This window comes from Stigmatopora argus, chromosome 13 (assembly GCF_051989625.1).
Source record: "Stigmatopora argus isolate UIUO_Sarg chromosome 13, RoL_Sarg_1.0, whole genome shotgun sequence".
Lineage (NCBI taxonomy): Eukaryota > Metazoa > Chordata > Actinopteri > Syngnathiformes > Syngnathidae > Stigmatopora > Stigmatopora argus.
This window is the reverse complement of record NC_135399.1, coordinates 16,217,591-16,243,137: the sequence shown is the minus strand read 5'-3', so window position 1 is coordinate 16,243,137 and position 25,547 is coordinate 16,217,591. Positions and strand designations below refer to the sequence as shown.

General features: G+C 44.2%; 4 protein-coding genes across 5 annotated transcripts; 3 read left to right on the top strand and 1 right to left on the bottom strand.

Moving 5' to 3' along the window:
- Positions 1 to 177: 177 nt before the first annotated feature.
- On the top strand, positions 178 to 7,713 carry sympk (symplekin). The gene is made up of 26 exons (XM_077617781.1): positions 178 to 309; positions 533 to 646; positions 723 to 788; positions 887 to 940; positions 1,019 to 1,092; positions 1,181 to 1,307; positions 1,453 to 1,702; positions 1,769 to 1,939; positions 2,001 to 2,240; positions 2,340 to 2,491; positions 2,563 to 2,713; positions 2,808 to 3,021; positions 3,086 to 3,236; positions 3,440 to 3,675; positions 3,798 to 3,879; positions 3,942 to 4,055; positions 4,125 to 4,272; positions 4,352 to 4,512; positions 5,300 to 5,408; positions 5,513 to 5,613; positions 5,709 to 5,799; positions 5,971 to 6,072; positions 6,192 to 6,379; positions 6,539 to 6,715; positions 6,822 to 7,091; positions 7,303 to 7,713. Exons 2-26 carry the CDS (start codon positions 584 to 586, stop codon positions 7,618 to 7,620), a joined length of 3,810 nt encoding a protein of 1,269 aa, XP_077473907.1. The 5' UTR covers positions 178 to 309; positions 533 to 583; the 3' UTR covers positions 7,621 to 7,713.
- A 203-nt stretch (positions 7,714 to 7,916) lies between these two features.
- LOC144087429 (uncharacterized) lies at positions 7,917 to 10,293 on the top strand. The gene is made up of 10 exons (XM_077617900.1): positions 7,917 to 8,027; positions 8,112 to 8,329; positions 8,501 to 8,590; positions 8,806 to 8,885; positions 8,959 to 9,074; positions 9,149 to 9,246; positions 9,438 to 9,506; positions 9,583 to 9,641; positions 9,710 to 9,842; positions 9,932 to 10,293. Exons 2-9 carry the CDS (start codon positions 8,138 to 8,140, stop codon positions 9,828 to 9,830), a joined length of 825 nt encoding a protein of 274 aa, XP_077474026.1. The 5' UTR covers positions 7,917 to 8,027; positions 8,112 to 8,137; the 3' UTR covers positions 9,831 to 9,842; positions 9,932 to 10,293.
- Positions 9,846 to 12,319, bottom strand: asnsd1 (asparagine synthetase domain containing 1). Its single transcript, XM_077617899.1, has 4 exons — positions 12,244 to 12,319; positions 10,723 to 12,163; positions 10,459 to 10,640; positions 9,846 to 10,163 (listed from the first exon to the last, which is right to left on the bottom strand). Exons 2-4 carry the CDS (start codon positions 12,100 to 12,102, stop codon positions 9,917 to 9,919), a joined length of 1,809 nt encoding a protein of 602 aa, XP_077474025.1. The 5' UTR covers positions 12,103 to 12,163; positions 12,244 to 12,319; the 3' UTR covers positions 9,846 to 9,916.
- Positions 12,320 to 12,999: 680 nt separating this feature from the next.
- Positions 13,000 to 24,467, top strand: wdr3 (WD repeat domain 3). 2 transcript variants are annotated; one of them, XM_077617838.1, is made up of 28 exons: positions 13,000 to 13,054; positions 13,635 to 13,822; positions 13,890 to 14,099; positions 14,188 to 14,306; positions 14,386 to 14,464; positions 15,136 to 15,231; positions 15,322 to 15,417; positions 15,492 to 15,593; positions 15,689 to 15,789; positions 16,145 to 16,246; positions 16,318 to 16,551; positions 17,097 to 17,190; positions 17,266 to 17,367; positions 17,809 to 17,891; positions 18,132 to 18,270; positions 18,384 to 18,440; positions 18,614 to 18,714; positions 18,794 to 18,905; positions 19,440 to 19,574; positions 19,662 to 19,712; positions 19,875 to 19,940; positions 20,389 to 20,481; positions 20,575 to 20,625; positions 20,962 to 21,005; positions 21,212 to 21,340; positions 21,918 to 22,011; positions 22,093 to 22,262; positions 23,542 to 24,467. In XM_077617838.1, the coding sequence occupies exons 2-27, from the start codon at positions 13,649 to 13,651 to the stop codon at positions 22,246 to 22,248; spliced, it is 2,820 nt and encodes a 939-aa protein (XP_077473964.1). In that variant the 5' UTR covers positions 13,000 to 13,054; positions 13,635 to 13,648; the 3' UTR covers positions 22,249 to 22,262; positions 23,542 to 24,467. The 2 variants fall into 2 exon arrangements, with proteins under 2 accessions (XP_077473964.1, XP_077473965.1); XM_077617839.1 differs by lacking the exon at positions 23,542 to 24,467 and having other exon boundaries at positions 22,093 to 22,325.
- The last annotated feature ends 1,080 nt before the right edge of the window (positions 24,468 to 25,547 follow it).

Below are 25,547 nucleotides of genomic sequence, written 5' to 3'. Positions count from 1 at the left end.
TATATGGACATGCGTGACTCCCTAAAATATTTGATTTTTTTTGTTACGCTTGGATACACATAACACATAACTGTATTTATTAATTTGACATTTTCATCGGCTTTAGCCCACTATGTCGTTCGATTATGAATATACTAATCCTAAACTCGAGTAATAACAACAGGCGGAAATGTATTCCAAACTGTCAACGATAGGGGCAGTGCAGCCCCAGGCTGTTAGGATTTTAGTACACGAAGAAGAAACGCTGCCGCACACAAGCTCTGGCGGCTTTATTTACAAATAGCAAAAGATCTGTTCTTTTGATTTCAGGTATTTCATGTTTAATTTGACGCTTGTATGCTTTGCGGATAGAAATCGTGATATTTAGGGAACCTTGATGTCACAGTTCTGACTAACTTTATCTTGAGGTGTGCTATGTGCTTAGCATGTCGCTGGCTAGCACATTAGCAGCAATTATGAATTTACCTTCTTTGTCACTTGCTACTTGAGATCAGTTTCGGTTACGACATTGGATCTATTTTAATATTTTCAGAATCAAGGATATGAACATGTTATACCCCGAATAAAGGAGGAAAAAAACAACATGGAGCTCTCCGTCAAAGACGGAGAGGCAGCCCATGTCATAGACATGACCACCAGCGAAAAGGTATGTAGCTTAATCTAGGCAATAATATTACTAAAATGTAACCTGGACATATAATGAAGGAAATTGCTGGTTTCAGGTGGTGGATCTTTTAAATCAAGCTGCCTTGATACCCACAGATGAAAAGCTAGCAGTACTCAAACAGGTAATATTGAATTATTTTTTTTTAAATCAAAGTTTTTCTTCTTTCACTGCCTCGCCTCCAAGTTTATTGATTTAAAATATCTGAATTTCCTTTATCAGGTCCAGGAGCTCATCATCAACAAAGATCCATCTCTTCTTGACAATTTTATAGATGTAAGGATGCACATTAGTGTGCTTTAGATCGCCAATTTATAATCACCTTTTATTTTATTTGTATTCCTCATTGTGTAGGAGATGATCGCCTTTCAGACAGACAAATCCATCGAAGTGAGAAAGTTTGTCATCGGCTTTATCGAGGAAGCATGGTGGGTGCTTTTATTCTAATCCAAAGGCAGCAAAACTGCGTTAAATGAGTTAAGTCACTTATTTTTCTTTTGTTTTTAATCTCTCCAGTAAACGAGACAACGAGTTGCTCCCCAGGTTGATCGCAAACCTGAACATGCTGCTCAAAGATGAAAGTGTCAACGTCGTGAAGAAAGCTATTCTCACGCTGACCCAAATACACAAAATTGCTCTCCAGGTCATTTTTATACCTTATTTTGTTTGCACATTCACATGCTCGTACTTGAGAAATCCTCCAAGTCAAAACCACCTTGCCGAAAAAGTTTGTGTTCTCAGAGTAGATGTAAGCTAACCTATTTCATCTGCTACCTCCTCCACGCCAGTGGTTGGTGAGAGCCAAAAGCGTGTCGGACATGCAGGAGGCCTGCTGGGAGATGGTGACTCAGATGAAAGGCGACGTCCTGTCGCTGCTGGATTCGGAGAACGACGGCGTGCGGACCCACGCCATCAAATTTACCGAGTCGCTCATCGTCACCCTGTCGCCTCGCGTGGCCGACTCGGACGTGCCCAAAAGGCAGGAGAGCGACATCACCTTAGACAAAGTACCTCAAGACCACATGTACATCCGCTACGGTACGAGTACCGCCGTACAATCATGGACATATTGGCTCGTGGACCACCTGACATTTCGCTCTACAGGTGTTTTGTGCGATGAGGGAAAGTTGGCGCTGGACAAGCTACTCAAGTTTATGGTCCATCCTGCCATTTCCAGCATTAACCTGACCACCGCGCTGGGATCGTTAGCAACCCTAGCCCGTCAGAGGCCTATGTTTATGTCTAAGGTGGTACAGGCATATGAGACTTTACACGGTGAGTAAACAAATCAAATTTCTCAACAACAACAAAAACATGAAATTTCCTCTTTATTTAGCCAATCTTCCACCCACCCTGGCTAAGTCGCAAGTGAGCAGCGTGCGAAAGAACCTGAAACTTCACCTGGTGGCGGTTCTCAAGCATCCGTGCAGTCTGGAGTTCCAGGGCCAGATCAGCACTTTGCTGCTGGATTTGGGCATGCCCCAGAACGAAATCACACGCTCCACGCCGGCCGTGAGGGAGCAGCGCAAGAGGCCGCGGCACGACCAGTACACGGAAGGGAAGAAGGTCAAGATGGGTGAGCAAGTTGGATACACGTTTTAAATGCAAGCCGTCTCCTCGAAATGAGACAACGAGTGACCTCGTACTCACCGGTTAAGCTCCGTTTTGTTTCCAGAGCCAGCGCTGATGGAAGACGACGAAGACAAGGAAGAGCCGGCCCCTCTTTCGGCCCCCAAGCAAGCTCCGGTTCCGGCGGTGCAGTCGGCCATTGACCTCACCGCCGACTTCCTGCGCCCGCTGCTCAACGCTGACAACGTGGCCAATCTGGTAAGAGCGCCCGACACGACCTCACCGGGTTTTTTGGTCACGTGATAAACCTGAAAACGCTGATTCTCCAGGTGCTGATCAGCATGGTGTATCTGCCCGACACCATGCCGGCCTCCTTCCAGGCCACGTACACGCCCGTGGAGTCGGCAGGCACCGATGCCCAGATCAAACATTTGGCCAGGCTCATGGCCACGCAGATGACCTCGGCCGGCATCGGTCCAGGTCTGTCCGGCCGGGAAAAATGGGGCGTTCTACACTCCCGTTTCGGTGCCTCGAAATGCGCCGACTCTTGTTTTTTGGGGGGCACCGCCGACAGGACTAGAGGAGTGCAAAGCGAGAGAGAACGACGCGGGCAACGCGGACCCCGACGATGACGGAACGGGTTCCAAGGACCAGCTCATCAAGCGCAAAGTCCCCCTTCTGGTGGGCCAGGCCATCTCGGTGTTGGGTTACCCCGAAAAAGAAAAGCCTCGCGTTACGGGCGTCGTCAAGAGGCTTCCCGAGCCCATCATTCCATCCATGCAGACCAAGTGAGTTGCGATGACGACAACCGAAAACGTATCGTCCCTCCTTATTTCGTCTTTGTGGAAATAGAGTGGCGGGCTCGACCGGGAGGAAGAAAGTCTTCAGGCTGTCAGACGTGGTCCAGCCTTTATCGGACACGCAGATCGAGCAGTTGACCTCCAAGACCGTCAAACGCATCCTCCACTCGGAGAAGACCATCACTCAGAGCGGCTTGTCCCATGTGAGCTATATCCATTTTTAATCTTTTTTTTTCTCTAAAATATTCTGGATGATACATACATATACACATACATACATACATACACATACATACATACACACACACGCACACAGATGCACATGTATGCATACGGTTGGTCTTAACATTCAGCCATTCCTTATATATTATAATGCTTTTCTAATAAATGTAACGTGTTTTGTCAGGTCCGAACTAAGCTCCTCTCCAAGCTAGTGACGCAGTTTGAGGGCATCATGAAGGAAGACGTGCTGCATTTTATTTTGGAGGACATCCGCACCAGGAGCGAGCTGGCCTTTTCGCTTCTCTATCAAGAGTACAACACCTACCTTAGCCAGCTTCCTTCGGGCCTGCTGGACAGCTACGACCAGTGTCTGTACACGCTGCTGTCCGGACTGCAGGAGAAGCCCGAGCAGAAGGACGGGTGAGGACCCCACCAATAGACTCCATTCGGCATGGTCCACCTCATTCCAAATGTTGCATCAAATTGACTGCACGGGTTGACTTTTTCATCGAATTCCAGTAACTATTTCTGTTCTCGGGTAGACTCTTCACAAAACTGGTCCTTGAAGCTCCCATCATCACAGAGTCGGCCTTGGAAGTGATCCGACGTTACTGTGAGGATGAGGTATGTCGACAAGATAAAGAGCCTGCAGACAGCCGATTGACTTTCCGCCAATGTCGTTGCAGTCGCGCGTGTATTTGGGCATGTCGACGTTGAAGGAGCTCATCATCAAAAGGCCTTCAAGGCAATTCCAGTACCTCCATGTGCTCCTTGACCTCAGCTCTCATGAAAAGGAGAAGGTGAGGAACAACCTGTTCCAATTTCACCGGATTCATCATCTTTTCTTTAAATTCTACTTTTTTTTTTAGGTGAGATCGACCGCCTTGGCTTTTCTGAAGCGCATGTACGACAAAGACCATCTCCGCGACTACATTGAGAAGTTTGCTTTGAACTACATGCAACTCCTGGTCCACCCCAACCCCCCGTCTCTGCTCTTTGGTGCCGACAAAGATACAGGTTTGAACCCGGCCGGCGTTTTAAGCCTCCTCGTCATTGTGCCCTTCTAAACTCCCTGGCTGTGGTTTTGCGGGGACAGAGGTGGCGTCCCCGTGGACCGAAGAGACTGTGCGCCAGTGCCTGTTCCTCTACCTGTCTCTGTTGCCCTTGAACCACAAGTTGGTGCACGAGTTGGCGTCCGTCTACACGGAGGCCATCGCGGACATCAAGCGCGGCGTGCTTCGAGCCATCGAGCTCCCTGTGAGTTACCAATTTGCCTGTGTTTGGTTAGTTACCGGGGGTGGCCAACAGGTTAGACACAAAGAGGCAAAATTCTAAACTGTGAGAGTCAAAAGAGCCATACCTTATGTCAGAAGCGGCAAAAAAAAAAAATCCAAATCTGCCAAATTGGTTTAAATATACCAAATTGGTTTAAATATACCGTATTTACTCGCACATAAGCTGCCCCCTTAAAATTTACTTAAAATTGTTGAATTTGACAATTGTGGGAAAGGGAAAATCTTCAGAAAAATTTACCGCACATGGTATTTCTGAGATACTGTATGAATCATAAGCACATTATTAGGGTCAATATCATAAGGAATTGATTCATTCAGTAATGGTTGTTTTCTTAATGCAAAACAGAAAATGACCAACAAATAGTAAATCTTACCTTGCCGACATCTACTGATGAAAAAAAGTACAGCAAGTCTTGTGCGCAAATAATCTGGATCCTTGATTCAGTCATTTTTTTGTTACAAATACGGCTTATATGCGAGAAAATATGGTTATTTATTATTTGTTTTTATTGGACCCTAATTAATTTGAGTGTGCAATAAGAGAAATATTAAGAGGCAAAGAGCCACAGTAGTATTTACAAATATGATAAAGAAAGAGCCGCTTTCATTTTGGCCGGGAGCCACATGCGCCCCTGCTTTAAAGTAAGACTATCTCATTGCTCCACGTTGCCGTCACCTAAAATGTCCTCATCTTCTGGGCAGTTTGACAATGGTAATAACTGATGCTTTAACATGTGTCCTTATCAAAGATCCGTGGAATGGGCATGACCTCTCCTGAGCTTTTACTTCTGGTTGAAAACTGCCCAAAAGGGGCGGAGACTCTCGTAACCCGCTGCCTGCACATTTTGACAGATAAAGGTAACTCCGAGCTAGAAACTGGAGTATTACTAGTACATTTTTTATTCGGTGGAATAAAGTGATGTCATCGGCATTGACATCATATACACCCTCCACGTGCACAGTGCCTCCATCTCCGGAGCTGGTGGAACGGGTACGAGATCTTTACCATAAACGGGTGCCGGATGTTCGCTTCCTCATCCCAGTCATCAACGGGCTAGAAAAGGTTAGAATGTGGACAGTAATTTGTCTTAATAAATAGGAGCTGCTTTTAGGTTAAAAATGAAAAACTGACTTTTGTTTTTTGTCTTGATGTGAAAGGCGGAAGTCATCCAAGCTCTTCCAAAGTTGATCAAACTTAACCCCATTGTGGTCAAGGAGGTTTTTAATCGACTCTTGGGAACCCAGCACAGTAAGTCATTTAACCAGGTGTTATTTTTTACAGTTGAGATAAATGTGAGGATGCCATACTTATCTTAGGCTATCTATTTGATAATGAGATTATCAGCGGTGTGAGATCATTTCACGCAAAAGACTTTTAGTATGGCATGAATGTTCTTTGACGACACGTGTGGCTCTTCAGGTGAGGGAAGTTCATCGGTGTCCCCGCTGACCCCAGGAGATCTGCTCATAGCTTTGCACCACATCGACTCCACCAAATGTGACATGAAGTCCATCATTAAAGGTTACTTGACTACATAGATGCTCGATCGAGTCCATGACAGAAAATGTCCTCATGTTAAAGTGCATGTCTCTCTCTTAAATGGATCATTGATATGTTTTAACCAAGTGTGTCATCTTCAGCGACCAACTTGTGCTTTGGCGAGAAGAACGTGTACACATCCGAGGTTCTCGCCGTGGTGATGCAGCAGCTGATGGAGCTGCACCCCCTCCCCATGCTCCTCATGAGGACCGTCATCCAGTCGCTCACCATGTACCCACGGCTCTGTGGCTTCGTGATGAACATCCTGTCCAGGCTCATCATCAAGCAGGTGAACAGGCCATGGCAGTATTTTCATCAGCAGCTACGTATTACCTTTTCTGAGTTTGTTTATCAGGACAGTGTTCATTTTCCTTATAGTGCCAAAAAGTTGATTTTTATTACCCCCCCCCACCCCCCGCCCCCCCCCCCCCCCCCCCACCCCTACAAGGTGTGGAAATACCCCAAAGTGTGGGAAGGCTTCGTCAAATGCTGTCAGAGGACCAAACCTCAGTCGTACAGCGTCCTACTGCAGCTGCCTCACGCTCAGCTATCCAGCGTCTTTGAACGTTGCCCAGAGATGAGGGAGCCCCTGCTGCACCACGTTCGATCGTTCACACCACACCAGGCAAGATTTAGCTTAGAATACATCTTGAGAAGTCCTTCAACCACTACATAGCGTACCAACCAGCTGTCTTTTGTTTTGTTTCCACGCACCGTCCTGCGTGAGACAGCAAGCTCACATCCCGGCATCCATCATGACGGTCTTGGAAGCCACTAAAAAAGCGGAACCCAAACCGGTGGAGCCCGTGATGAAGGAGGTCCCTCAAATTGAGAAGGTTCCTGTCACGGTGGAGGAAGAACCACAACCGCAAGCACAAGCGCCGGAGCGAGAACCAGATGCCGTCATGGTTAGTGAGAATAAGGAAGAAGTGGAGGAGCCCATGGAGCAGGAACAAGCAGATCAAGGGAGACCCCAGAAGGTTGTCAACACTCCCTCGGAGGTAAATACAAAGAGATTTTGAAAGAAAATTGTTAGTCATGGACAGCAATTATGTTTTGTATTAGTTTTGCGTAATGACCCAAAAGTATAGGAAAACAGAAAGCGGTATATTTCATCATTTGTGTGCAAGCAGACTTTTTTACTTTAATTAAGTTACACATGAGTCAAGTGGACCCATAATGACATTTTAACCTTATTTTAAATATCTTTAGGGGGAGTTGGCAAGAGCTGACGGAACACCAACACTTGAACCCGAGGCCGAAGCTGAATCGCAGGCCGAACCAGAAGCCGAAGTCAAAATTATAGCAGCGTCTCAAGCAGATCTTGAACCCCAAAGTCAAGCTGAAACTGATGCCAAGCTTGATCAGGAACCAAATGCTAAAACGGATGCCGAATTGGAACCCGAACCATCCGAGGAACCAATGGAGACGTCTGAAGTGGAGCCTTCGCAAACACAAGTAGTGCTTAAAAAGGACGAGGATGAAAACGCGGCTGAGGACGTTGAGGGTAGCTGTGAAGAAGCACAGTAAAAAGCACTCAAAAAATAGACGGAAAAATCTTTCGCTGGGTTGTTCCCTCTTTTTTTTCTACTTAAAGAAAATATGCGTAGGTTCCTTTGTAGTTAATAAATCATCTCAAACAGAAATGTTACATCTGCTTCATTTTCCGAAATAACTTTTTTTGTTTTTTACCAGTGAAGCTGTTGCTCAATGTTAGATCACTGATTTGAGCACGACAAACCACATTTTTATGAAACAATGTTGTTATTGCAGTGAACCATGGTAGTTTTTAATGATAACGATGCTAAAAAAATACAGCATATTTATATTTTTAGTCCTAATCCTCTATCCCAAGGTTGAAAATATTCCAATAGTTCCTGAACGTCACAACGCCACGTGACATTCACCCCGGAAGTGTAGCAGTCGAAGGATAACCCGTAAGTAAAAGTTTGTTGGCTGTAAAATTGTGACTAACGGCTTTTTAATCGATATAAAATCATGAATATAACTCTAACTTCTAGTAGTCGCCGCCCTCATTTGAGCCTCGATGAAGGCGGTGATCCTCGCCGCTGGCTACGGAACCAGGCTCCAGCGGGACGTCGCCGCTGACCGCAGCGGGCGCTTCGCTCACCTGGCCGGCATCGCCAAACCGCTGCTGCCGGTAGGGAACCGCGCTCTCCTCAGCCACTGGGTCCGAGCACTGGCTACCTCGAATGCGGTGGACGGAATCTATGTCGTGGTGAGTACTTTGTTAGATAAAGAGCCATTTTATAAGATCTAATAAAATGGACTTTGCTCACTTTTTGACTTTTTGACCTTTTTTTGTACGGCCATCCAAATGAGACAATGTCATATCAGTTTGAGAAACCGGTGCTAAAATGTTGATAAAGTTGATCTTGTTTTTCCCTAGACCAATGCTGTTTACCTGTCCGCCTTCGAAGAATGGGCTGCAAACTTCCCAAATGTCAGCATTGTTTGTGACCAAACCAGAAGCAACGATGTACGTAAGGATCAATAAAGTTTAATCTAATCTAAAACAGAAAAGTGACTAGGCTGAAGTAGTTCTAGTATTTGACTATGAAACATCTGACCTGAAATTAAACCTGGAAGCATATCAGTAGTTGTCTTAACAGAAATGGCTTTCCTCAAATATTAGAAACAATAATTTAAAAAAAAAAGCTCTGCGCCTTAAATTTCAATGTTTTTATTTTTTAGGAGCGCCTTGGTGCGGTGGCCTGTCTTCAACTGGCTGTGAGCCACTTCCAGATCGAAGACCATGTCTTTGTTATTGGAGGGTAAGTTTCTAATTTAAAACAAAGCTTGGACAACAAATGTTAACGAGTGGAATTTTGGGGGTGCCGGAAATAGCGATACTCTCTTCAAAGAAGATTTCAGCCTCGCTCAACTCAAGTCCAGGTTTTTTGAGCTCCAAGAAAAATGTGAGGAAAACAGTGTGCTTCTGTCCTACCGGTGCAGAGACGATGGTGAGGAACTAGTTTCTGGGATACCTTTTTTTTTTCTTCCCCAAACTGACTTCATTGGGTTCATTTTTTTGCAGAAACCCACAAATATGGAATAGTAGAAGTTGATGCTAAACTTCAAGCCATGCATATGAAGGAAAAACCGCTGCCCTCCGACACCAAGTCCAGAAGGGCGGTAAGTAAAGCCTGAAATTGTTTTTTAATGTACTTTTAAACCTTGACATAATGTAAATTGGCCTTGTAACACTTTGTTTTTGCACTAAATGAGGGGGGAAATATATAAAACACTGTCAATACATGGTTCAAATTTGCAACTGTATAAAAGATTTAAAATTGTAAATTTGTTGCGTTGTCCCCCCTCCCCAGTGTCCTTGTTTCTACGTGTTGGCCAAGAAAAGTCTGCCTCTATTGGCCAACTTTCTCCACGAAAAAAAGGTAAATGCTAATCATCTAGACATAATTTTTATTTAAATCAATATTTTTATTTTTATTAATATTTCCACCACGGCAGGATGCTCCTATGCAGGAAAAAGACGCCCCCGGAAACTTTGTGTCCTGGCTTATTCCGAGGTAAAACAACAGGTTTGTCGTGGCGTTCTTTCAGATAATACGATAAAGTATCGACATGTTTATTACAGAAAACCGGTTTATGTATACGAGATTGGTGGACGTTTCGATGTGGGAAACTTGCAGTCTTACATGGAGTGTGACCAGTATTTTAAAGAAAGGCTTCAAGACCTGAACTCGTATATGGTGTAGAGAAATCACAAGGTGTGTCATTCAAAATTTTATTGAATAATCTCATTCAAAGACAATGAAAGCATTTCCAAACATGGATTTTTCTCCTACACGCCAATTAGCCTCCCGCAGCGGTCCGACGCCTTCTCGCGGCCGTTCTCCATCTTGGCGATGCGCGAACCAAACTGCATGGCCCTCTTGGGCAGGACGGCAGATGCGCCAAGACCCAGTTGGCGGGCGGCCAGCCTGAGCAGCAGTTTCTCTCCGACACCCCGCGGGAGCGTCAGATCGGCCTTCTCTTGCATGGGCAGGGAGTTCAGGTAGCTCACCACGCTCTCATCCAAGTAGGGGAACCTGAAGAAAACATCAATTCCATTTTTGCACCTTAAAACTAAGTAAAATGACTAAAAAAGTGAAATACAACTGAACTGTACTGCTAGAATGAGACCGAGCCAGTTAAATAAAAGTAAATAATTGCAGCTTTTACTAGTGAATCTAAAGTTTGACTGGTTATTAGTGCACTTGAAGCAGTTCCTTAAGAGACTTCCGTTTGGCATTTCTTGGCAATTCAGTACTTGACAAGGTCCTGAAATGCTGAACTTCCCAAGTACCAAACATAAAAAGCGCAGAATTGACTTCAACGTCCCACCTGGCCTCTTTCCCATGGTCTGCAATCGTACGGTCGTCCCTGCCCAAGTTCCTAGAAGAGATCCTGCCAAGCTCCATAGCTATTTCCTGGACCAGTCCCTCGTGTCCAGATGTCTTGAACCTCACTCTGTGTCTTGCGTAGCCCGCCAGCTGCTCATCTGCTCCAATTCCAGTCAGAATAACCTGAAAGCAAGAGTAAAAATGCCAGCTCAATTAAAGGTAAATGATTCGCCTAAGGAACTTCACGCATGGGTCAACTCCATACCTTGGCTGAAGACGTGAAGCTGCTTCGGTTGTGGTCCCGGGCTAGGAAACCTTTACCCCTGGCCGCGAACCACACGGCACACCCGATACTGTCGTCCAATACCGTGTCCAACGGGTGCACTAAGTGACTGATGCGTTCACGCCGCATTTGCTGGAGCTCCTCCCGTGTAACGTCCACTTCCACAAAGTTCCACCGCCTCTCCGGAGCTAAGCCTCGTAGTTCCTTGACGCCAGACCGGCCGGTGATTCTGTCTGGCACATCGAATTTGCTGCAAGTTTCAGCTTCAGACTTGCTCTGACTGGGTTGTTGTCTTTTAGGTGTCTCTTTCTGAGACTCTTGGCGTTGAAAAGCCACGTTGAGAAGGTCTATCGATAGACAGCTGGGAACGTGTCTGTGAGCCAAAACTGCCAGAATCATAGAATCAATGCCGCCTGAGAAGAGGATAGCGACACTGGAATGATTCTTGGTCAGTGGTTCATCAGGCGAAGGCTGAACCCGTCTCCTGACAGCCTCACTGAGGACGTCGATGAGACCTTTCACTGCTTTGTCCTTTTTAATTTTGTCCAGAAGCTCCCCCAGATCTTCAACGGCAAACGGTGGATTTAATTGGGGCTCATACGGTATCGTATTCAGAGGACAAACGGGAGATCTGAGCAGATCTGTGGGCTTTTTCATTATGACGCAGCTGCCCAGGGCTATTTCCTGGGTCGTCTCCATGGTGGTGGAGATGATATCATCTCCAACCTGACACCAGGGATAAAGTTCTATTGTTGGGGATCCGGATTGTACAAATGACTTGAGGTCAATCCTGTACACACCGACGGCCGGGACCTCTTGCCACGCACATGAACTAAGCCCAGAAGAACCCGAGTCAGACTGACCGAGTCCGCAAGGGCTGCTTCCTACAGAGCTGAGTGTCAAGGCCTTCCGTTCTTGGTCATATTTCCACAGTAAACTTCTCCTTCCAAAGTAATCTCTACCAAACCAGAGGCAGTCCCGGTTCTTTTGGTAATACACAAAAGCCCAAGGACCTTTTATGGTGGACAGGACAGACAAAATGTCAGTCTGATCGCTACAAGAAAACAAATGCCTCAGGACGACCGAAGTGTCGTTCTCAGCGGGGAGGACTTCTAAACCTCCGAAGACCTCTCCGTTCCAGAGCAGGAGGTTTCCAGCAAGGTCTTGGAGGGGCTGTGGGGTGAGGAGACCTCTCATGTGGAGAACATGGGCTGAGAACAAACAGCTGAAAGACGGATTGGAGCCTGAGAGAGTTAAATCCACACTAGAGTCAGGCCCTCTCCTTTTCAGATATTCACGTACTGCGTCGTCCCTCGTAAAGGGACCAGACTCTGGACAGACGATACAAAAGATGCCACACATGGTTGCAGGGGTGGTCCGTTTTACAGGCGCTGTAGTTCCTTTGTCAGGGTGTCAACCTTCTCTGTGGACAAGAAATATCTACTTGAAACCTATTTGACCCTTGAGAATTGAGGACATGAGTGAAGGGGGAAAAAATCTTACTCTTGCATGAACTCAAGGTCTGTCCTTTATCGGCCAGGAATAAAACGTTGCTGTTCCTCTGCTGGACGTACACTTTCTAAAGGAGAAATATTTATCAGATTAATGCAAATATGCCATAGATTAAACATAAATGACTTATATCCAGGAAGACTCACCCTGTCCTTCTTCAAATTTGATAGCTCCTCAACTGCCACTTTTTGCTCCGTGATCTAAATGATCAAATATACATTCAACCACCAAGCAGGTTTGCGATTAATGCAGTTATTTATGAATAGACAGTGTTCTGTTTTTTTCTGAATTGTATTTTTACTCTGCTTTCAGGTTATTCTGACTGAAGGCTACAATACCTGTTTGTTGAGCTCCGCTTTACGTTCAACAAGCTCTTTGTCTATGTCCTGGACATTGTTCTCTCTGGAAGACATAGTTGATCAAGATTAAATCAAATTAGAAACAATAACCAACGAAAACTCAAAGGAGTCGACGAAAAGCATCTAGAGTTTTTCGTGTCGTAAACAGTGCAAGTCAAAAAGTACCGGCATGCCTTTCGGCTCCAAGACAGAAGCAAATGAACGAAAATGATAAGATACCAAACATACGGTTTTAAAAAGACTTCTAGATCACATTGTTAATCATTCAGAAATATATCTAAAGTGGTGTATCTGTGTAAAATATCCATTTAAAAAACAAAAATAAAAAAAACTTCAGCAGTTGCCTATGTCAATCTACGAGCGATTGATTACGCCTTAGTTAGTTTATTTAGCGTTTTCCACACGAGTGCCAGACGGGACACGCTGGTTGCAGCGATTCAGGGGTAAAACAACTTCATATTTTATATTTGATGGATATTAATTAGATCTCTAAAGCTTAAGTTGTTGTACATCATGGGGATACATTTATGGTCAATGTGAGGGAGATCTGTCGATTCCCGAAACATCAACACGTGTGTCCAAGCTTGTGTCAGTACAGCGATTTGGGGCACATTGCTAGCCGGATTGGTCGTGTTAGGAGCTTTAAAAATGCTTTTGTTTGATTCTATTCGTGATCCCCGCCCGTTTGGGAGGCTCTGTAAAAGTAATCATTCGCTCCAAGGTAGCCTAGCTTACTCCATCAAACCAGTTTTGTAAAATGTACAAACAGTACAGAAATCTACATCAACAACGAAAAACGGTAGCAGAAAAATCAACCCACTTTTCTAACAGAAAGCAAATATTTCTATGCAAAACGTCACATAATTTGATTGACCACGTCCTAAACCAAATATTCAGTCATTAAAAACAATCGGACCATGAAAAAGCTATCACGGATGCCAAACTATATGGTCACAAAAAAGCACAACTTCTCAAAGGGTGTATTGGCTTGTTTAAAAATTGTGTTCCTGTGCTTTTTCTCAGGGATCTGGCTCATCATGGGCTTGACCAAACAATACCTACGCTATGTGTCCGGCCCCGTGTTCGGCTTGATCGGCAGCCAGAAGGCCAACATCTGCTACGTCACGCTCCGCGGTGGCGAGCAGGGCCGTCATGTGGCCGTGGCGGCGTGCGAGCACGTCTTCATCTGGGACACCCGCAAAGCTGAGAAGGTGAGGAAGAGACTCTGCTTTTTCATACTTTGTGCTTAGGTATTTTTCCCCTCATTTCCTGCTCCAGGTGATGATCCTCCCCGGCCAAAAACACGAGGTGACCTTCATACGGCCGTCGCCGGACAGAATTCACGTCGCCGTGGGTTACGAGGACGGCGCCGTGCGGATATTCAGCCTGGTCAATGGAGAAAGCAACGTCTGCTTCAACGGGCACAAGTCGGCCGTCACGGCTATATGTTACGACGCACTGGGAGCTAGACTCGTCACCGGCTCCAAAGTAAGTCGGGTGTAAAACTTAAAGTCCACAACGACGAACGTAACTTGCCACTTTTTTGACAACTAAGTTGCAATATTTTGGTTGGCAGGACACAGAAGTCATCGTGTGGGATGTCATCAACGAGAGTGGCCTCTACCGACTGCGAGGACACAAAGGCGAGGTCACGCAAGCGCTCTTCCTCAAAGACAAGAACCTCCTTGTGACCAGGTAGCATCTCATTGAAAACAGAAGAACTTTATTCCTCTTTATGGGGAATGCGTATCGCTCAATGTTGTGTTCTTGACAGCTCCAAGGACAGTTTTGTCAAGTGGTGGGATTTGGACACGCAGCATTGCTTTAAGACTATGGTGGGCCACCGCAGTGAGGTGAGTGACAGCTTGACTTGATTTTTTTTATCGATAGTTTCATACTCAAGATCATTGTATCCAATTCCGGGTACTACTTGATACTTAAAAAAAAAAAAAAAACGTTCTGGCGTGTTTCGTGAACCAATTAAAAAACACTCAGACCTAATCACAATACAGTTCCAAATCTGATATAGTATCAAATTGTTTTTATTTTTGCATTCATTGTCTTGACGAGAACACTGGATTGTAATGCTAACGTGCAAACATCGTTTCTATGCTATGAAATAATGAATGTTACCCAAATGTCAACTAAAAAGTGCAAATTTGAAGAGCAGAGCACAACTTGTAATGTAAAAATATAGTTTGACTGCAACATGACTGCCACTACAACAAACAAACATTTATTTATTAACTTAGTTATTACCTATTTATTTATGTCTAAAATTTATTTTTCTGTGTCTGTATTCTCACCCTCTTGCTACTGTGAAATTTCCAGAATACGGGAATGAATGAAGTTATCTAATCTAAAACCAAGGCAGGATATGCTAGCAAGCGATTCTTTGAGTTAGCTCATCTTCCTAGCAATGGCCGCGTATATAATGAATTTCAATGTTGCTCTAAGAGAAGTATCCATTGAATGGTAAATTGCAGCACCGAGCACATAATTTGACTTTTTGTGACGTCCTCAGGTGTGGGCCATGACCTTCCTCAACGAAGAGCAACGGCTTCTGACGGGCTCGGCCGACAGCGAGCTTCGAGCGTGGGACATCAACTACCTGCAGGAGGTGAACCCAGAGCCCCAAAACAGTTTTTAGATGCGAATGAGTCTTTCGTTGCCTCGTGGCTGATGACAACGTGTCCGAAATGACGTCTAGGAGCAGGCTGAAGGTGAACCCAAAATAAAGAAGGGCAAAAGTGTGCTGGAGGAAGACGACGGGAATGAAGAAGAGGCGGATGACAGCCCAGAAGATGTAAAAATAACATAAAGAATGTCTTTATGATTGGAATGCACCACTGACTGTCTTTTTGGGTTTGTTTTTTTTAGCGCATTTTGACTTGCACCAAAGCGGGGTCCATCCTCCGCGAGGCCACAGACAGAGTTGTGTCTTTGACCACCGACAGCAAGGCCGGAATCGTGGCCTGTCACGTAAGTCAAAAAACGGTTTCGATGAAAATGAAAACCACCGCGTTTCATCACGCAAGATGTGAGTTTTTTTTTTTTGTTGGGACGCCATCCCTCAGGGTAACAGCCCGTACCTGGAGCTCTTCACTCTGGTGTCAGAGGATGAAGTGCGCAAAAAGATGGCCAAGAAGCTGAGGAAAGCCAAGAAAAAGGCGGCCAAGTAAGGACCCAACTTTTTATTGGTGTATTTACCCCTAATGCATTTGTATTTTTGCTTGTTGAAATGAATTGAATTTTTTTTGTCATTATACAAGTGTAATGAGATTCAAGCGTCACCACAAAGTGCACAAATTTCAACAACAAACAAGCAAACAAATTAATAATCAATAAATATGTAATAAATAAATGATTAGTCAACATAAGTACTCACAACAGGAGGGAAGTGAACAAATGACAACAACCAGATAAATAATCAATGAATACTTGTTGTTTTGCGCAGCCTCTTGTTGGAGAGCACGTATTGGCCGATTATGACTCATTATCTCATGATAACGATGAGCGATTTTCTATTTCAGAAACACGGAAAACGGCGACGAGGCAGAGGAGCCGGCCGTGGAGAAGTCTCTGATGGACGAGATGGTTCGACTGAGCAGCATCAAGGCCTCTCACAAAATTAGGTGAGGTTGAAGCCGGCTCACGTGACCTGACTCGACCCCAGCTGGGCTTGAGTCCAAATTGGTCACCTCAGGTGGGCCGACTGCCTGCGGTGCGCCGGCAACGAGCTGAAGGTGGCGCTGCTGCTGCACAACAACACGTTGGAGACGTACAGCCTGAAGACGCAGGACGGGGCGCCGGCAGCCGTCAGCAAAACGGCGCGTCTGACGCTGGGCGGACACCGCAGCGACGTGCGCACGCTGGCATTTAGTTCCGACAACCTGGCTCTGCTGTCGGCGTCTGGTGAAACTGTCAAAGTATGGAACAGGTGAGGCACAATATTTGATTCCTTTTATCATTTTCACTTAAAAAAAAAAAAAAAAATTCAAGGGTATTTTTCAACCTCAATTCTAGTCTAATTTTAAGGGCATGTAGTATTTTTGTGCTGTCTAGTAATTGTCTAATTGTGTAGTCCATAAATGTTTGTTGCTTGAATTTTTACGACAACAAAAAATCTCATTATTGAAGGGAATTTTTGACATATACATACATCAAGGTCATTAAATAAAATGAAACTGTTTTCTAAATCCTTTAATACGAATATCTAAAAAGTATTTGTCCTTTTGTCAAATTAAAAAGTGCTAAACTGGATGGAAAATAATAACAAAATGTAGTGTATCGATTTAGTATTTGAAAAACCTATTCTAAATAATATACAGAGCCACATATCAATAAGAATATCAATCATATGGATCTATGGTGTTGAATAATTATATAAATAACTTCATAAAAACAGTACTCATTTAAATAATTCATAGTAAGAGTAAGTAGGCTAGAAAATCAACTGAGTTTGGGTATTTTCTGCTCTTGTAGGTCGACGCTGCAGGTGGTACGCACCATGGAGTGCGAATACGCCCTGTGCTCCCTCTTTGTACCCGGGGACAGGCAGATCATCCTGGGGACCAAGGTACAATCCGTCTGCCACGCCTTTTTGCTGCCTCATCTCGCTGCAAAACTCATTGTTTTTCTTTGCCCGCGTCAGTGTGGCTCTCTGCAGATTTTCGAGTTGGCGTCCGGAACCCTCCTGGAGGTGCTCAGCGGCCATGACGGGGCCCTGTGGTCCATGTGTCTTGCCCCGGATCAGGTTTGACTACAGCTAAATAAAAAATCTCATCTTTAAATAAAAATAAATAACAATTTTGAAGCTGTTATAAATAGCTCAAATCCTCACTTTGGGTGTTTTTATTTGAAATATATTATTTTAACAATTAGTTTGAAACTATTTTGGTGCTGCAGGGCTGATTTGTAAAAAAAAAAGGGGGGGGGGTTCTAATTTAGTTTGGTTATAAGATGTGATAGCTCTACTAATTGGGGGGGAATTGATTTTGGGACTTGGTTTGGGCGGATTGTCAAAATCTGCTGACTTGGATTTGCACTCTCATGCAAAAATATGTGATTAGGACATCCCTATTTGGCATGAGCTGTCTCTATAGTACTACAACTATTGCTATGCTAATTGTAGTTACTTGATTCCTTGCGTTATATATCATAGCAAGCTGTGTTTTTGTGTTTGTGACGTGTGCAGCGGGGGATCGTGACGGGGGGCGCAGACAAGACGGTCAAGTTGTGGGACTTTGAGCTGGTCAAGGATGAAGCCGGCGGACACAAGTAAGTTTGAATTCAATTATTCCAGAGACAATCTGGGTTTTAGAACTAAGTTCATTGGTACGCCAACAAATAATAGGCGGCAGCAGTCATTCTTTCAGGTCTATGTATGTATTTGTCCCTTTTCCATTTTTATCTTAAACTCTTGGTTTTTCTCCTGAGTATATTTTAGCCTCTTTGACCCTAGTTTCTCGCGATTTGCTACTTCACGGGTTTTATTTCCCACATTTGTGCGTGTTGCAGGAGGTTGACGTTGAAGCATACACGCACATTACAGCTGGAGGAAGACGTCTTGTGTGTGAAATTCTCTCCCAATCACCGCCTGCTGGCCGTCTCCCTGCTGGACTGCACTGTCAAAATCTTCTACACAGACACGCTCAAGGTAAATATGCGCTCGCTGGACGGAGAGACGGACGTAGACCCACGTTTTAACAGCCGGGTGCTCGATGCTTGTGGTGATGGTTCTTTGCTTCTTTTGTCGCCTTCTCGCTGCAGTTCTTCCTGTCGCTGTACGGACACAAGCTGCCCGTTCTTTGTCTGGACATCACGCACGTGAGTAGCGGCAACGTTAAAATCGTTGGAATTAAAGTCAGAATTGTCATTCTAAAGTCTGAGAATCAAGACAAAATTCTGGCACTAAAGCGTAGACTCGGAGAATAAAGTCAGAATTGTGAATTTTTTAGAAAGACTTTTAAAATGAGTATTTTTCTGCGGGCATTACCCAGGACAGCACGCTGATCGCCACGGGCTCGGCAGATCGCAACGTGAAGATCTGGGGTCTGGACTTCGGCGACTGTCACCGCTCGATGTTTGCCCACGACGACAGGTTGGCGTGACGCCGAGGTTCCCCGCGGTCCAATCGGAGGCGAGCCGCCGTTAAAAAAAGCTCCTCCCTTTGCGCGTAGCGTCACGTCTTTGCAGTTCGTCCCCAAGACGCATTTGTTCTTCACGACGGGAAAGGACAAGAAGATTAAGCAGTGGGACGCCGACAAGTTTGAACACATCCAGACCTTGGAGGTCAGTCTCTCTGGATAAATGGGTGGGGGGGTAACGTCCTCAAACCTTGAGGTTGTTATCATAGTTGCAAATAGACCTGCATGGCCAATGGTTGGGGTTCAATACAAAATTGTGAATATAAACTGTATGAATGGAATGATTTGGAATTGCCAAATTACAATATTTACTAGATGATGAGTGAACAAGTTTAAACTGAGAAAATGGATTATTGTAAGAGATCATCAATGTTCTATTTTGAGTAAGATTTTGAAACTTCCTATTCACAATCTGTGGAGCATTCCATCCGACAGCTTGCCTTAAATTACGAGTATGGATAGATTAGATTCAATTTAGATTAGATTAAGATGAGTTTTAGATTTAGATTAGATTATAACTTTATTTCATCCCATATTCGGGAAATTTCCTTGGTTGCAGTAGCAATACAGACACAGAAGACATTGTAGACCTAGGTAAAAAAAAATATGATACGATGTGAAAAGTGTAGCTTTTCAATTGAAATTTTCTTGGCTCTTTTGAAATGGCGAACCAACCCAGGGCCACCATCGCGAGGTGTGGTGTCTGAGCATCAGCCCCAACGGTGACCACCTGGCGACAGCATCGCACGACAGGTCTCTGCGATTGTGGGAGAGGACCCGAGAACCCATCATCCTGGAGGAGGAACGGGAAGTGGTGAGCATCCAGTTGAAAGGACAAGAACAAAATCTTTTTTTGAAGCTTCCCCATCCACATTGAACGCGTGGCGTGGCTTTTTGACAGGAGCGAGAGGCGGAGTTCGAGGAGAGCCTGGGCAAAGGTGACGCCCCCGTGGTAAGAATCATGCCGTAGAATTATCTCTTCTTCCTGTTCATTGATTGCTATCGTGTACTATTCTACTTTACGACGGAAGATCTTTTACGTAGTGGACGTTAACGTGCGGTTTTCAGTCTCATACGCCGTAGCCAATCACGTTTCCGCAAATGTTCACCACAGGTGCCCGGAGAGACGCAGGGCGAAGCCGCGCCGGCCACCAAGAAAACGGTGGAGACGGTCAAAGCCGTGAGTATTTATTGCATTTTGGTTCGTTTTTATCAATTGACAGACGTTAGTGCCTGATTTTTTTGTATGACCTAATGAATGACCATATTAGGCTGATAGAATACACCAAAAAAAATCAAATTCCTACCAGGCAAATCTACAGAAATGTACAAGTGGAGAAAACACCTTTACCACCAGGATATTTTTTGGGTGGAAGTGGTTGAGCCGCTGGGGATAAAAATAAAATCTTAACCTGTAGAATAACACTCGAGTGTTGCCCACAAAAGCGGAGCAAGAATAGAGTTTCTTCTTCATAAATCTACTCAAGTCAAAATAATGTTAGTAGTGCTTTCTTTTTTCTATTTTTCTACAAATGTTACTGAAGTAAATGTAAGTTGTTACTCTCATTTTCGGTGAAGAGCAATGTTGATTGCAATGCGCCCGTTTTTGTTGTTGTTGTGGTGGGCAGGCCGAACGTATCATGGAGGCTTTGGAGCTCCTCCGTGGGGAAAAGAGAAAGATGGAAGAACATAAATATGCTTGTGAGCGAGCAGGAAAAGAGGTGAGATGTTGTTGTTTTTGGAGTCAGCCTATCAAAAGGGAGCGTTTGTTTGCTATGGTAAAATTGTTGTTGTTGTTGTTGCTGCACTTGTAGTTGGAACTCCCCAAACCAAATCCCATTCTTCTGGCCTTTGGAAACATTTCTGTGAGTATATCAAATTTTACAACTCGCAACTCACACAAAACGATGGACGGAAATGTTGGCAATTGATATTTATTCCACTGTTTGTATTAAGTGTGGAGCCAATGTTTTAGAATCATGAATAAATTCATAATAATTATTTTTACCAAATTCCATTTTTAGCCTTTCGACATTTTTTTCCACATTTGTCTTCCTTTTTGGCTTTAGAACTGCTGTAGTCGTCTTTTTTTTGGTGCCGTTAACTATCAGTACTGTTTTCCTCTTTTTATTCATTCTTCCCGCTTTTCCCAAAATATAAGAGCTAAAAATAAAAATTCATTTTGTGTATTCCCCTTGCAGCCATCCCGCTACGTTCTTGACGTCATCAGGAAAGTCAGATCCAGGTAAGGAACATCTCCAAAAAATAAAATTAAAATACAATAAAACAATCCAACATTTAGATACAATTGCAGTTGGGCAACCGGTTGAAAATCTTTTCATTCCCAGTGAGGAAAAAGTGCACCCAAAGTTGTTGCACATATAAATTGTACCCCAAAATAAATAATAACATGGTTTTAAAAGATGAAATTGAATTGTTGTGGTGTGGCAGCGAGCTGGAAGTCTCCCTGCTGGTTTTACCATTCCCGTACGTTCCGGATCTCTTGGAACTTTTCAACGGCTTCATCCAACAAGGCCTGGAAGTGGAACTGGTGTGCCGTTGCCTCTTTTTCCTGCTCAAGTGAGTCCACTTCATTTACTGCCCTCCAATTTATAATCTTTTAAAAAAATGACTTCCGTATTTTCTCACCTGTAGTCTGCACCCTCGTTTAAAAATATAGCAAAAATAATATTTGTATTCATTTCAATAGAGATATACAGTCTTCCCTCGATTATCACGACTTCACTTATCGCGATAATCAAGGGATTTTTTAATGCTTTATTCTAAAAAATATTTTTTTTTTTTTAAGTTCATAAAAATGTGAAAATCCATGCTGAAACTCGGCACTGAAGATTTTTATTTTTTATTTTTTTAATAGAGGTGTCCCTACTTGGCGATTTTTCAATTATCGCGGCCATGTTTGGTCTACATTAACCGCAATATTCGAGGGGTTACTGTAATTTTTTTAATGTTATTTTATTTTTATTTTTATTTTTTACCCTCGTGTTTTTTTTTCCCCGCATAGAAGTCACAATGGTTTACTTTATGTTACTATTCGATTTCAAATCAAAGTACTATTCGCTCATTACTCTGTCCAATAATTCTGAACAAAAACAATGGGATTTTAATGGCTTGGGCCTTCTTTTTCCGTCCTCAGAATTCATTTTGGTCAGATCTCCAGCAGCCAGAAGCTTCTTCCCATCATCGACGACCTGCGTGGCAACACCCTCTCCAGAGTGCAAGACATCCACGTAAGCCCACCTGCTCCTCGACTCCCGAGCGCCATTTTGCGTTCGCCCTCGGTAGGCATCTCTCCGCCTCCCTCCTTTTAGGACCTGATGGGCTTCAACGGCGCCGGCCTGCAGTTCCTCCAGCGGGAGGTGGAGAGCAAGGAGGAAGTGATGTTCTTTGCCGAAGCCACGGGACGACTGGCCAAGAAACGGAACCGACGGAGGAAACGCGAGAAGGCCGTCCTCACCATCGCTTAACGCCGTACCGCAAAGTAAACTTTTTTTTTAATACCCTTTTGATCAATCCTAATAATAAAGTATCATATTCCATTTAACTAAGCTCCTGTTTCCTGAAATTGGAATTTAGAAATGCCTTAAATTTGAAAACATATTAAAAGAAAAAATCATGCACGGAAGTCAAGGTTAGTAAATAAACAAGCATTGTGTGCTACAACGAGCTGAAGCCGCATATGCTAAATTCAAATATGCAAGCAACAATAAGTCTGAAATTGATTAATCAGCCTTGATTTAAAAAATCAATAAATAAGGATAAGTATAGGTCCAGATGGACAGAATTCCAAATGGGAAAATAGTCTACAGGGGGCGATGTTGACGCGTTTGTGTTTGCGACCCCTCCCCGATTTTTTGTGATTTTTCAACTTTTTTAAACAATAGAACCCATTCTATTTAATTAAAGTTATTTTTTACATGTATAGTATTTTTAAAACTGGAATTAAATGCAAACATTTTACAAATAAGCTAAATAGAACAATATTGATCAACTTATTCCCTACCAATCCAGGTATACAGTCCAAATAATATTCACAGGTTATATGCTGTCAGTAAAACAAATAACGTGTACATTAAACCCCGCCAGCAAAGTTTCTGCCAAACCTCCCCACTCCAAATGAATTTGACCCCTAGCAGCATCAAATGAGTTGACCTCGTTAAACATAACGTTGATAAATAAAGACGGCAAAGAGCCGTAATTTAAGCCTCCAAGTTCCGGATGAAAGCATAAATCACATTTGTAGGCTTCTTTCCAAGATTTCCCTTCATTTCTCAACGGGCTGGAAAGATAAGATCGGAGATGGTTCCGCTTTGCCGGAGCGGCGTTCTGGCTCAATTCAATTTTCACCTGTCACTCACGGGCTGTTTTTCCCCCTCGCTCCGTCTTGGCCGTCGGCGCTCGGCCGCTCGGGTGCCGTTTTGATTGACGGCGGGTGCTGTTTCCTAAGATCAAGTTTGTGGCGGCGGCGGCCGCCGCGTGACCGCGATATGTATAGTGCGGCGTGCGGCTATAAATGGACTTTGACCTCTTCCATCCTTCTTTGACTTCTTCTCTAGACTGCATTTTTCCCCCTACCTGTCACAACGACAAGAAAGAAACTCTTGTTCTTCTCTGACTTGACGATTTAACTCAGCGGTGTCAAACATACGGTCCGCTAGAGGTCAAATCCGGCCCGCGGGGTTCTTCAACCTGACTTTGTAGCTCGTTCGTACTGTACGTGCATCATGAAATGGTTTTAAGTTGTTGTTTTTTCCCGACAGGGACGCCGCAAAACCAGTTGTGTGATCACTGCTGCACTTTGCTCAATTTCCCATCCTCCCATCACATCTGTTCTTTCGCCCCCTGCTGTGAAAACGGTGCCTTCAATGGCAGCCAATGAGTTAATAAGGAAGTATAAAATGGCCCAAAGCAACAGGAAGTCACCTGGAAATCAGCAGGAAACGACGCAAGAACATGAAACGTCCCGGAAAGTCCCTCAAAATCATTTGAAAAGATGCAAAATTGACCGGAAGTGACACAATATGGACTCACTACCCGCCATTGACAATTTCAGTGCCATCAAGTTATCTTTTTCTCATCTCACCTCATTTTCTGAACCGCTTTATCCTCATTAGGGTCGTGGGGGGTGCTGGAGCCCATCCCAGCTGACACCCCAAATCAGTGGCCAGCCGATGTTATCTTTTTATGACCATAAATAAAGTGGCCTGAAAACCAAAGGGACAAATTGACACCCCCGATTGAACTCATTAACTGTTGAAATGGGACGGACACCCCTGGCCGTCAATGGCGCCGTCCCACTCGGCAGGAAGAAGTATGGAGGCACATCTGGCACTAGGAGGTTTATTTTTTTTTTTATAGATATGAATGAGGTGGCGGCTCGTTTGGCTGCACGGCGGCCAATTTCATCATGGCGGCGTCTTGAGTGATGAGGTGACGGCGGCCCGGCGCAAGTCTAGCCAAGGGCGCTTGAACCCGACTCCACCTTTTCACATTTCCTCTTAGCGCCATCACGGCGCAGGACTTTACTCAATCATACCTGGCGGCCGCCTCGTCGATTTGACGTCGGACAAATTTCGGGATGCGGTCGCCGGGCAGGAATCGCATCTCAAAATGCTACGTTTGATCCAATTGGCTGGAAATCGGGAGTTCTTAAGGTCTCGCTCACTTGGCTCTTCCTATTTTTCTTCTTCTTCTTCTTCTTATAGGCTGAAGGCCTGTCAAATCACTCACTTTCCTGTTGTTCTTCCTCTTGTGTACACTAACGTTCAAATCCTACTCTTAGGTCATTCCTGAAGCAATTATCTTGATATTTGGTAGCAATATAGCAGAGGCCAGGATGTATTGATCCTAGTTTTTTTTTTTTTTTTTTTTTTTTATATTTTTGCATCAGGGCTGATTTAGGAATTAGTTTAGTTAGGTGAGTGAGGCCTTCTGTTTTTCAGGATTTTCCCTGTCGAGGGCAGTGCAGAATTATTGTTCCCTGTAGATAACGAGCTAACCAGTAAAGGGTCGCCTTTAGCCTGCCATAGCACACGTGCCTGTTCTCGCTAAAGACAGCAACTTGATTGGCATCGGCAAGAAATTTGGTAGTTCTACTCTCGGGATGTACACGCATTGATCCTATTGCCCGATGTGTTATTTAATTATTTGTTACATTAGTTGATTGTAGACTTATTGTTGCCTTTAGTTCCCCAGTTAGCCAGTAGAGGGCGTGTGCGCTCTTGGGTTGTGCCCGGTTCATGAGACGTTTCCGGCCAGGTGGTCGTATTTCATTTTGAACTTGTTTTTATCTGGTCTTACTCCAGGATATCCAGTTCAATACAAAGAAAGAAGTGATTGGCTTGTTGAAAAAGCGCTCTGCGCGCGACACGTGTTGGGGTCTCTGGGAAGTGATTGGGGGGCGCCTAGGCAGGGGGTTAGGGGCCATCACACCTCCTCATGTGAGCGGAAGAGAGAAACATGTTTTAATAACCACAGTTGACCCAGATCACGGAGGAGGAAGCCATTTTCCCCCTTCTGGCCTTTAATGAGGTCAACACGTGCACACGCGCATTTGACTTAAATGTGGGCAAAATTGACTTTGATAGAAAAGAAGGCTTTGTTAAAAGTACGGATTTCACAACTCTAATTCAGTATAAAAGTTAAAGGACGGAGACATTTTCGCTGCATTTTATTACTTGGCGTCTACGGATCAAAAAGAGTCAGGACCAATCAGTCAAATTTGCTTCATTCCCTTTTTTATTTTTTAAATTTAGAAAGAAACGAA

Bases quoted from the DNA above. Each gene is read 5' to 3' on its own strand.
- sympk (XM_077617781.1), top strand. From the start codon at position 584: ATGGAGCTCTCCGTCAAAGACGGAGAGGCAGCCCATGTCATAGACATG. The intron at 941-1,018 runs GTAAGGATGCAC...CTCATTGTGTAG, and splicing joins TTCTTGACAATTTTATAGAT to GAGATGATCGCCTTTCAGAC. The intron at 7,092-7,302 runs GTAAATACAAAG...AAATATCTTTAG, and splicing joins TTGTCAACACTCCCTCGGAG to GGGGAGTTGGCAAGAGCTGA.
- LOC144087429 (XM_077617900.1), top strand. From the start codon at position 8,138: ATGAAGGCGGTGATCCTCGCCGCTGGCTACGGAACCAGGCTCCAGCGG. The intron at 8,591-8,805 runs GTACGTAAGGAT...TTTATTTTTTAG, and splicing joins ACCAAACCAGAAGCAACGAT to GAGCGCCTTGGTGCGGTGGC. The intron at 8,886-8,958 runs GTAAGTTTCTAA...TGCCGGAAATAG, and splicing joins CATGTCTTTGTTATTGGAGG to CGATACTCTCTTCAAAGAAG.
- asnsd1 (XM_077617899.1), bottom strand. From the start codon at position 12,102: ATGTGTGGCATCTTTTGTATCGTCTGTCCAGAGTCTGGTCCCTTTACG. The intron at 10,641-10,722 runs GTATGGAGTTGA...TCTTGCTTTCAG, and splicing joins GCTTCACGTCTTCAGCCAAG to GTTATTCTGACTGGAATTGG. The intron at 10,164-10,458 runs GTGGGACGTTGA...TGTTTTCTTCAG, and splicing joins GACCATGGGAAAGAGGCCAG to GTTCCCCTACTTGGATGAGA.
- wdr3 (XM_077617838.1), top strand. From the start codon at position 13,649: ATGGGCTTGACCAAACAATACCTACGCTATGTGTCCGGCCCCGTGTTC. The intron at 15,232-15,321 runs GTGAACCCAGAG...AATGACGTCTAG, and splicing joins ACATCAACTACCTGCAGGAG to GAGCAGGCTGAAGGTGAACC. The intron at 20,482-20,574 runs GTGAGATGTTGT...CTGCACTTGTAG, and splicing joins GTGAGCGAGCAGGAAAAGAG to TTGGAACTCCCCAAACCAAA.